At 43.6% G+C, this 11,623-nt stretch overlaps 1 protein-coding gene across 1 annotated transcript; it reads left to right on the plus strand.

Annotated features, from left to right (window-relative positions):
* Positions 1-1,025: 1,025 nt before the first annotated feature.
* On the plus strand, positions 1,026-11,358 carry LOC142804078 (uncharacterized). The gene is made up of 3 exons (XM_075890640.1): positions 1,026-1,223; positions 5,945-6,167; positions 10,113-11,358. Exons 1-3 carry the CDS (start codon positions 1,170-1,172, stop codon positions 11,102-11,104), a joined length of 1,269 nt encoding a protein of 422 aa, XP_075746755.1. The 5' UTR covers positions 1,026-1,169; the 3' UTR covers positions 11,105-11,358.
* The last annotated feature ends 265 nt before the right edge of the window (positions 11,359-11,623 follow it).

Here is an 11,623-nt window from a genome sequence, read left to right on the forward strand (position 1 = left end):
CGTCCTGGCCTCAAACAGTAGAGAACTACCCCGAGTATTAATAGATCCTTTCCTTGGCAATTAAGTTCGATAGATCTCTAGTGCGGACTTCTTAACCATGCCAATTCTCCACATGTCAGACTCCGTTTTCTTCACTTTCTTCTTAACCGATAGTTTTTTTTTTTTTTTGGTTTGGCCACCTGCTGTTTTCTAAGTATTTACCAGTCAATTTCCTGGTTCGCTTCCTCCATTTTGTATCGACATTCTTCATGTACAGTACCATGCACGGAGGAAGGAATCCTCCGTGGTACCATAGAACTACAGTACAGTACAGTACAGTACAGTACAGTACAGAACAGTACCATGGAACTACATGTACAATACCATGGAACTACAGCGCCGCCGCTACTGTCACCCGCCGGAGAATCAGCCGAGATGCGGCGCGGCCACCTCGTCGTTCACTCCACTACCCCCTTAGGGTGGCTAGAAGACCCCTAAGCCACCCTAACCCCCTTCTAGTGCACTGCACCATAGCCTCGGCGGTCACTTAAAAAGCGGCCGTCGTCGAAACTATGGTAGTGGCGCTACTTAACTAGGAGGTGTCTTCAAATACGTTTTTATGTTTTTGGAGCCTACCTATATGCAACAAAAATAACGTAAATTAAAAAAAAGCGGAAACATAATTATAGGTAACTTTACGTAAGTGACGTAGTCATTCAAAAAGCAACTTTTTCAATACAAGGCATCCTCTGAAATTAGTAACAAACACCAAATTGCCGATTTTAAAGGCCAAGTACAAAGACCCTCACCCCTACGTAGGCAGCGCTGCCATAGATGACCGGCCATAAACACGGAGGGCCATAAATGACGAGTGGTGGCCTTTGTGCGTTTTATGGTGATGTTTTTTTTTTGTTTTTTGTGTGTTTTGAAGCCATGATGGCGGCGCTCACGATACACCACGGAGGGAGGCGATACACGAATCGCTGTCTATCGTTGCTATCGGTGTATGTTCGTTTACGCTGAGCCGCCCTAAAAGAGTCACGGCATGGTCGCTCGCATCATCCCTGTGCTGAGGTTTTACGTGTCAGGGTTCCTTCTTAATCTAAATAATCAGCGCACCCACGTCACGTTTATGGTTTTCGCTTCGAGGAAGAGCTGCCGGAAGGAGAGCTTGGTTTCATAGTATCATCATGCTGGCCTTTTGCTCTGCGTATGGCTGTACAAGCACCGCTGGACGAAACGATGTAAGCAGTGTTTCACAACTTCGCAGGGTAGCTGCTCAGGGTATCGCTGCCAGAAGGTGAAGCAATTTGAAGCTTTCCGAAACCACCGTTTTCCGCTCGAAACATTTTCGTAACAGTGACTACTATCAGAGTTATAGCGAAGGCGTACACCGGGAATGATGGTTAGATCTGCTGACCGAAGCTAGATGTGGTGCGGTCTGTCTACGTTTACAAACGGTACGAATCGCAGGCACCTCGAGCAGCATTCTCGATGAGACGGAAATATTCAAGATGTCAAATGTTGAATATTATGCTGCATGCCAGGTGGGTGACGTGCGAAGCTCTCGTGCACACAGAGGAAGGCAGTGCACGATTCGTATCTTACAGCTGTCGCTTACAAAATAAAAATAAATGTTGGCACACAACGAATTTCTGATGCTGTTCATAAAATATACCTCTGGAATTTTCCGCCGGCACAACTTTTGTGACCAATAACGTAAATTCGGCTGCAACAGTGCAGTTTATGATGAAACTGATTGTGTTCAAGTATCTTAATTTATAAACAAAAAGTTTTAAAGCCGTGAGCTAGCATGCTTAGCTGCAGCCATAGATCGAAATTTCCTTACAAAATTCGAAGGAAACACTTGACTAATCCCTGAATTAAGTATGAGTAGCACAGCATCTGCATTAGGCGAACTAGTAAGGCGGAGGAAGGTTTCCACTCTTGCAACGTGCATCGGTCAGTGACCTTGCTTTGAGCTGAAGTACTATTGAACAGTAATGGGAAACTTAGAAGTTCGGATGACATCATTGGGTTAACAAATAAGTTTCTCTCTACTTTGAATTTTCGATCGATCAAAATACTTTGACCATTATAGTCAAAGACAGAGCTTGAAGCCAGTATTTTCTAGAATCGGAAAGTATACAAGATTTATCTGCTACAGGCTGTTACCAGTGGTGAAATTGGGGAATACAACAGTGCTGTGATCAGGAGATTTGCAAGCTGAAATCTGTGGACTATCTGCGTACGTTGGTTGGCTCAGCCACCACACATCACCTCCACACCACATACTATAGCAAATCAGTTTGCCCATATGTGCATCGTGGCTCGTTTCAAAGCCACCGTACTCTGCTAGTGCTTTCTTTTAAACTGTGCTGACAAACATGAACCAAAGACAAGGGATAGAAACTGTATGGAATAGGCTGTTTATGATGAATGTTAACCAATGTTTCAACATCCCTGTCATGAGCAATCACCCTTCAGAAGGAGAAAAAAAAAGAAGACAACCAAGTATAGACGACGATCGGTACTGCGCAAACGCGCGCATCGTACAGTGAGGCCCGAGGCGTGTGATCGGGGCGTGAGCAGTGACGAGCTGGCATTGTCGAGGTGTACTTGCAAGGAGAAGGTCGCTTCGCCAGCAAGTGCACTGGTGGCGGAGTGTCGGGACTACAACTCGACAACTTGTGATGCGGGCGTTCCTGGGAAGTGGGCGGAGACCTTGACCAGCTGCGAGGAAGGCTGCTCGGGATGCAGCTGCCGCGCTCAGCGACCGCCGACATTCCTAGCCCAAGCCCCCTTCGAAGCAAGCGGCCGAAGACGGTCTCAAGGTGGCCCTGTCGGCTTGCAGCACCGGGTATCGCCAGAGGCCACTAGGTCCAATTACCGAGACATCTTCCACGTCAGCAACGATGTAAGACGATGACTACGGGCGACCGCGTTGGCAGCGGCAATGACGATGAATTTCGTCAAGAGCTCCGAGAACTCCAACAGGTACCCGACATGATGGGTCGGGACAGTGACAAGAAGCGGGTCCGCTGGGAGGACAATTAAAGTCGAGGAGCCCTAAGGCCATATAGAGTTGCCGGACGAAGTTTAGGACAGTTTATTCAGTATGGGGGTGTGTTTATAGGTGGTTGCTTAGTTCGAAATTATTACTAGTTGTTTTGTGCATTTCTTTGTATTTTTTGTGCGGTGAGTGTTTATTAAAAGGGTCTTGTTAACAGAGTCATGTCTCAGTTCATCGCTTACAGCAGCAGCCGGTAATCCGTGACAATCCCTTACGGCACCCCAAAAAAAGATGCAGCTTCTCTTATAGCAAGTGCATGAAAAAAAAAAGTTTTGAACAACAGACTAGCAAGAATTCTCATTACAACTTACGAAATAAAATGCTATCATTCCTTATGGGCCAAAGCCCAACTCGAGTATTTGGGCCTGTGCACAGAACAAAGGTGCGCAACTCGGTAGCCTTCCTCCCTGTGCCTGTACAGCCCAGCAAGAGTAATTACAAGTGCTGAATGTGGCAGCTTATCAGGTAAATAGCTCGTTGCCCACAAGTGAAGCCTCTTTTTCATCACTCCATGCTATGCTAATGACATAGATACAGTACAAAAGGTATCCCTTGGTTATGCCAATGTAAATATTTTGCGTTGAAGGGTTACTTGCATGATAATCTAAATATGTACGGCTTTGAAAAACATCTGTGCAAAGAGGAGCACCTATTAGAGTACACATAACCCTCCACTCATTACACTTTTTTTAACTAGTTTTGAACCAGAGGGGTGGGGGTGGTATGGGCAATCGCATCACAAAGCCTGTGCCAGCACCCCATCAGTGTTTGTCATGTCAGGACAAATGAGTGGGACAAATTAAGAGTATCTACAGTCTTATTGAGTTTTTGTGATAATAGTAACCACAAAAATAAGTCGGGACCCCCCCTCGCCGGTTTCACTTCAAGCAACCACCCGACCCTAAAATTAATAGCTGGATCTATGCCTGCTTTCAAGCTCCTCCTTCCCACTAAATGAAAGATGAAAGAAGCTTTCTGCACGTATCTTGATTTCGATTGGAAGCACTGCAAACTTCGTGCACAACTCCTCATTGGGCACTGTGTGCATAATCAGCACATCATGGCCCATGCAATGATTTTCTGAAAAACAGGGTGATTACATCACAAGTTTCGGCAATCTGTGATTATGGTGACGTCATCAAATCGTAAATTGGGGTTACAGGACATTTTTCATCATTGCTTTTGAAACTGATGGTCACTTTTCTAGTGTAATGAATCCAAGCTTGCTTTCACCTTAAAAGGCCAACTCCGTCGATTTTTTGATCATGTCAGGATAATGGTGCTTTTTTATTCCTTAGACACTCTTCTTATGCGCCTGATAACTGAAACGCTCAAAAACTCAAAAACGATTTTTTAATTACCGAAAAATCGCAATACCGAAATTCAACCGAGTGCGCTTCTACGTGTGACGTAAAGATTTGCCTGACGCTGCCGGAACCTGCCTGATTGCACATAATGTCCGCCAGATGGCATTACATGGCAGCGGTGATCGACTAAAATGTTTACGCTGTTATGGTGAATATATGGCGAATCGTGTGTGGCTTACAACGCAATACCACTTGGCAGCTATCGCATGCCCATCAACAAGGAAAAGGAAATTGCACTCTCAACCAAGGAAGCGCCAGCCAAACCCACACAATCCATAGCAGACAAGCAGACACTGCAGTGGCACATCAGTTCGTCACTTCTGCGAGGCAATACTCAACGTCACACACACAATGTTGCCATTAATTATGGCAAGTGAGGTGAGCGTTTCGAGGCAAGCTATAAAATTAATTTGAAAAGAATCTGTGAAACTCAAGCCTGCAATTTGGCATGAATGGCGCAAACGTGCAAATGAACGTACCCAGTGAATTTCATTGAGATCCACTGACCTCGAAAAATCGCCGGAGTTGGCCTTTAATGTAACTTTCAACTTGAACCAACACCTTATCATATCAGTGTATCAAAATTAATCTCAAAGACCAGATTAAGAGAATCAGCTGGTTGAGATTTCATTTGCCAAAGGCCATAACAGTCCCAGCTAATAGTGTCATTTGTCCATGGCAACTCACGTCGCTTAAAAAATATTGGCAGAAAATACGTGAAAGTATTATATTCCATGAGAACGAAACTTAACCTATGTGTCTGCCCTACTGTTGATCTTATCTATAGCAAAGAATGTAATAACTTGAATGGACAATGAGTCATGTGCTATAAATCATTCAATTTATTAAAAGCAACAAGAGGGTAGTTGTATATATATGGCCAGTACCATGCGACACATACATGTTGGAACACATTGGGACCTTGGGTAAATGTTCGACTTTGTGAACATTATTTTTCCTTCGAATGTGGACCATGTAGTCGGCTGTCCCATTATTTGCATTGAGTGCCAATGTGTCACTTGTTGTGATGACACAACCATGATATTCCAAATGGCAATCGAATAGTTAGAGAGGTAACCAAAGCTTTTTGCATAAGCCACCTGTCTATAGCCTTGTTAGAAAAGGAACTAGGTTTGCTGGTTTCAGGGTTATAGGTGGGGAAAAGGAAGTGCAGATTATCTTTTGCTATCGGATGGATTCATTGTGCATGACCAGATGCATGTTTATATGTCGTCTTTCTGAAAATGAGCGTCGGTTTAAAGTTAGCGCCTGTATTGCCTTTCTGGCCTGAGTCCCTGTATTGTTTGCGATATGCCAAAATGGGTGCGTACCGACTAGCTTGGCTTTCCTTACTACTACTGCTGCTCACAATGTTTCAAGGAACTCGGGGATCCTTAGTTATGCTGACAGATAATTGCCAAGTCAATGCAGTGAAACAGATAATTTATGAGGTCTTTCATTTGTTTTCTGGGCGTTAGCCGAAGCGTTGTCACTTGCTGCAACACAAATTGATTTATTTTTTCAGAAGGCCTTCGCAGCAGAGCCAGCTCATGAAGCAGCACCAGGTCTGCATCACGAGTTGGAAAAGGCTGCAGAAACATCACCGGAGCCAGCATGTGAGCCAGGCCATGTCGCAGATAAATCTGTTCAAATGCGACTAAAAACCCGCCACGAAGCATCACAAGCTGTTGAAAAGAAAATTTTATCAACAAGTGCTACGCAAACAGAGCCTCAAGCTGTTTCTTCAGGTATGGCTCCTCATTTACTGTGAGATAAAAATGTTGAGGCCACTTCCACTCCTGTGAATTACGAGTAAGCAGTGGAGCTGGCAAGTAAGCACCACTTCTTGGCAAACACAGAGTTCTTCCTTGACCTTCTTCTTACTGTCATCTCTCTTGATTTTTTTTCTACTTCTTACTGTCATCTATCTTCATGTCTTTCTGTATTGACGTCTCTCCTTCTTTCTCTCATTTGACTCCTCTTTATCCTCATTTCTTTTTCACACTCCCTTGTTCTACATGGCTATGCTGCTTGTGGTTTATCCTCACCCCTTCATTTTGTTATCCTCACTCTCCAACCAGCACCCTCACTTTCTTTCCCATCTTCGTAGTAAGCAATATACTAAACTCGGCCATCTTTATTCTCTCCTCTTTTTCTTATCATTCCTCCCACCCTAACTTTCTCACCAACACCATTGCTGTGCTATTTTATGCACTACTAAGGCACACTAGGAGATGCTTTGTAGTATAACTGATTGTATGGCGAGTTGGTCAGTGTTCGAGGTAAAATTTTTAGTGAGCACAATTGATAGGGATGCACAAAAAGGAAACACTAAGTCATCTTCTCTCTTCCTTGTGTCCCTGTCAACTGTGCGTGCTACAAATTACGAGCTGCTTGGTACATACCCGCTCTCTCACCTCCTTGCCATCCTTATGTCAGTCCTCCCCCTCACTTCAGTTTCCCACGTGTGGAACCATATCATCATCATCAGCCTGACTATGTTCAATGCAGGAAAAAGGCCTCCCCCATAATCCGCCAGTCAACTCGATCCTGTGCTTGCTGCTGCCACTTTATACCTGCAAACTTTTTAATCTCATCGGCCCACCTAACTTTCTGTCTCTCCCTAACCCGCTTGCCTTCTTTGGGAAACCAGTCAGTTACCTTCGATTACCAGCGGTTATCCTGTCTACGCGCTACATGCCCGGCCCATGTCCATTTTCTCTTCTTCATTTCAACTATGATATCCTTAACCCCAGTTTGTTCCCTGATCCACTCTGCTCTGTACTTGTCTCTTAAGATTACACCTATCATTTTTCTTTCCATTGCTCGCTGCGTCGTCCTAAAATTAAGCTTAATTCTCTTTGTAAGCCTCCAGGTTTCTCTTCCACAGGTAAGTACCGGTAAGATGCACCTGTTACGGTATATACCTTCCTCCTGAGGGATAGTAGCAATCTACCAGTCATGATTTGAGAGTGCTTGCCGAATGTGCTTCACCCATTGACTCGTGGTTCGGCTCCGCAGTTATTACCTGTCCTAAGTATATGCAGCCTTTTACAACTTCAAGCTGCACTATTATCTATTTCGAAGTGCTGTCCTCTTCCGAGATTGTTGTACATTACTTTCGTTTTCTGCAAATTAACTTTAAGCCCTATCTTACGGCTCCTTATGGCTCTAGCATTTGCTATCCGACAGTTCCTGTGTCACGAAATTAGTATATGATATCGTTTAAATCCAACCTAACGCAAGTAATGTGTAGTTTATAATCGGTCTGTCGGCCTTCTGTGCACCCCTTGTTTCTGTGAAGTTCGCGTTGTATGCTGCGCATGCACATTTACTTTAACGAGATGGGAAGCTGACACCTGTCCAGCTTATCTTCAATATTTGTTCCATGATACATCTGCCTGCTGTTGAGATTTTAAAGGAAAAGCCATGTCTCCCAAGGCATTTTTGGGCGTCAGAATCGCGTCGAGCCACCGGTGTGCTCGAGCGTGTCGCAGGCGTGACGTCATGCCACGTGTTGCCCTACAAATACGCTTTACATGCATTCAGAATCGCCGCTGTAATTACTTACGAATTATTTATCATCATCATTATTCTCAGCTCATTGTAGTCCACTGTAGGATGAAGGGCTTTTCCAAATGATCTGCAGTTTACCCTGTCCCGTGTGAGCTGCATCTATTTTATTCCTGCAGACTTCTCAATTTTGTCATTTCATCTCTCTGCCTGCTTCGACTGCGATTCCCGTCGCACTTATTAGTCCTATGCTTTACGTGGCCAGCCCTGATCCATTTCAATTGTGTGATGCCAATTGGGATACTTGATACCCCTGTTTGCCTTCTAACCCATCCTGCCATCCTCTGACATCTCATTGTTAGTCCTATTATTTTTGCTATCATTGCATGCTGTGTGATGTGCATTTTTTCTTTAGTTTGTTTCTTATCTTGCATGATAGGGCTCATCACCTAAGGGCTGATCCATAACCTGATTTCACAAGTGTTCAGGTTTTGAGTGCTCAACTGAACACGTTTCCTTAGTTTTACGTGTAACTAAAGTGGGCTGACACCCTATGAAGCTTCTTAGAATATTCATCCAGAGATTTGTGTAAACCACAATCACGATTTACTTTATCTATTCTCTCGTTGCAGTGCCATTTAGCCAGAAATAATTTCTTGGTAAAGTCACCTAAAGGTGGCAAAATCATCTTACTTTATCAAATGTTATACTTTTCTCAATTTTATCAATCGTATTGCCTTTGGCCCTTCCTGTCAAGTCGTGCTTAAAAATCCACTTAGTGCTCCGGCTTGAGTATATCCTTTAGAATAGTGTATCCCAAATTTCATCACTGTTTGAGTACTATGTATACCTGAAGACAGCCTTCCTAGCTAGTTTGTGTTGTATAGCGATCATCTCAACTAAGCATGGTGAGTGATGCATTGTAGTAATAAAGGGAAATATTTTCGCATGTGTGTGGCCGTCTGACAGAAACAATATCTATTGCTTTTATTGAAGGGCACATTGGTAGGAAATGTGCAAACTGCACTAGTAATATAAAGAAGCACTTCCTTGTGTAATGCTCATACATGTCCTCGTAGTTATGATGATCACCAAAGCAGAGGTGGCTTTCTGACACATGTGAATGTTCTTACTGTCTTAACATTTTCCAGTTCGTTTCGTATTAACTTCTTTCTTTCATTTTGTTTCATATAATTCAATGTATTGGTACATGTACTTGTTTTATTGATGTGTGGTGTTATATGAATACTTCTATGCAAAAAAAGGCTACAATGGGCAGTTTATGGGTTAGTGTTTATTGTCGCGTACTTTAAGAAATGGCATCTAAACTAGAATATTTTTTCAGTAGCTGGTGTTTCTTTGTTTGAGAGGCACTCAGCAAGAGCTTACCAAGTAATCATATAACGATTTTATTAGAAGATTTTATTGCCTCCTAAATAGGCTGCAGAAGAATTGTTTCAAATTTGTCAAATACGAGCTGAGTTACAGGGATATGTTGCTTGCTATGAGCGATTTGTCTCCTAATTTGTACCAGCGAGTGAGCTGAAAGCCACGCGCGGGAGGATGACAAAAGGTGATAGGCTACGTCTGTTCGCCAGCGCACTCCACGACTTTAAGCATTGTCTTACATTTTTTTTTCATATTGAAACGCACAACTTAGGTACTTTCACATTGAGGGGGGGCACCTCCTGGCATCCCTGGGTGGCCGAGGTAACTATACAGCCCACAATGCACAAATGAAGAAAAAGGTTGTGGATGTTTTCATAGTGCGGCCATTTTGGATTATGGTATCATTTGTCGAGAGAGGAACGAGTGATTTCCGGATGAGTTTAATGTGTAATTGTTAATTCTGGGTTGCGTGCTTCAGAATGATGTTCGGCCTCACATGTTTTTATGAGCCTAAACTACTGACCTGAAGCGTTTTGTGGCAATGTTCCAAAAGCACTGCAACACCTCTATAAGCACAGCATTGATATGCAGCACGACGGAAATTGCCACAAGAGATTTCCTGCGATGGCATACTCGATTGCCATAAAAGTAGCTTTTGTTTTGGGTGGGAAAAGGTGATCATCTATGTCACTTAGGTGTGCAGCAACGCTTGTTAATGGCCTGCTGTTTAGTTCAATTCCATTCTGGATTGCACTTTACATGGGCTGTGTGTTTTCTCGATTGCTTTGCAGGTTCATTGTCCTTTGTGGCCCTGAGGCAGCCTTCTCCAATGGCGTCTATACGTGTCCAACTCCATTCGTGCCAGAAATGCACCTATGTGAGCATGACCAAGTCAACTATGAACGCCCACCTTAGGAAACACAAGGGCGAGCTCCCCTTCCAGTGCCACTTGTGTCCTGCTGCATTCACTAAGGCCTCCAATCTAATGACTCACTTGCACACACACGCAGGAAAGTTTCCCTTCTCCTGCGTTCACTGCAATGCATCCTTTTTGCAGAAAAACGACCTCATGAAACACTTTCAGACACACTCGAAAGAGCGTCTCTTTTTCTGTGTCCACTGTGATGCATCGTTTGTGATGAAAAGTAACCTTGTTAGGCACATGGCCATTCACACAGCAGGGTGTTCTTTCACCTGTGTCCACTGCAATGCATCCTTTTCACGGAAGTACACTCTCTATGAACACATGCGCTCTCACACTGAAAAGCGTCCCTTTTACTGCGTTCACTGCAATGCATCCTTCCCGCGGAAGTACGCTCTCCTTGAACACATGCGCTCTCACACTGGAGAGCGTCCCTTTTCCTGCGTCCTTTGCAGTGCATCGTTTGCCTTGAAATCCCACTTCAATCGGCACATGCGCCTTCACTCTGGGGAGCGCCCTTTCTCGTGTGAGCACTGCAATGCATCTTTTGTGCAGAGAAACCAACTGGTGAGACACATCAGCAAGCACACAGGAAAGCGTCCCTTTCCTTGTGTTCACTGCGATGCGTCCTTTCTTTCTAAAGGTGAACTCGTGGAGCACATGCGCCGTCACACGGGAGAGCGTCCCTTTTCTTGTGACTACTGCACTGCATCATTTTTTCGAAAAAGTAACCTCATTGTACATATCCGCACCCACACTGGAGAACGTCCCTTCCCCTGTAGTCACTGCGGTGCATCTTTTGCACAAAAAGGCCACCTCACAAAGCACCTGTCCTGTCGTCATGCAATGAATATATCATAAATTTGACGAGTCTAGCTTCTTTTAAAAAGGCACTAAAGAGAAAAAATTTTTTTTTTTTGTATAATATAGTGTAGTACATTCCACAATTCCGAAAACGCCAGTTTTACCACGATGCAAGGTCTGGTAAACAAGTAAGCGTGTGAGAAAGAAATGCAGGTAGAAACGTCACTTCGAAGTTTCCTCACGAAACGTTTTGACATCATAAATTTTGATGCCATCTTCTAAGTCTTACATCATTCCTAATCAATAAAAAGGAAGTACATGTAAGTACCTAAAATAGAGAGTTTCAAAAAAATTCTCTGAGCCAGTGTTGCGAAAATATGCAAAACAAATCTTGAAACCAGTGGCATCACGTGCAATTTCGACGAATATTTAAAAATGACATCTCAGCTTTGATTTTCTCTTTTGAGAATGAACTTATGAAGATGCAACTTTTGACACTGGAGTTCTCAGTGTAGAGCTTATCATTATTAATTGTTTCCCCTTAGTATTCTTTTAAATATATAATAATATAAAATT

This window comes from Rhipicephalus microplus, chromosome 3, assembly GCF_043290135.1.
Source record: "Rhipicephalus microplus isolate Deutch F79 chromosome 3, USDA_Rmic, whole genome shotgun sequence".
In the NCBI taxonomy this organism is placed as follows: domain Eukaryota; kingdom Metazoa; phylum Arthropoda; class Arachnida; order Ixodida; family Ixodidae; genus Rhipicephalus; species Rhipicephalus microplus.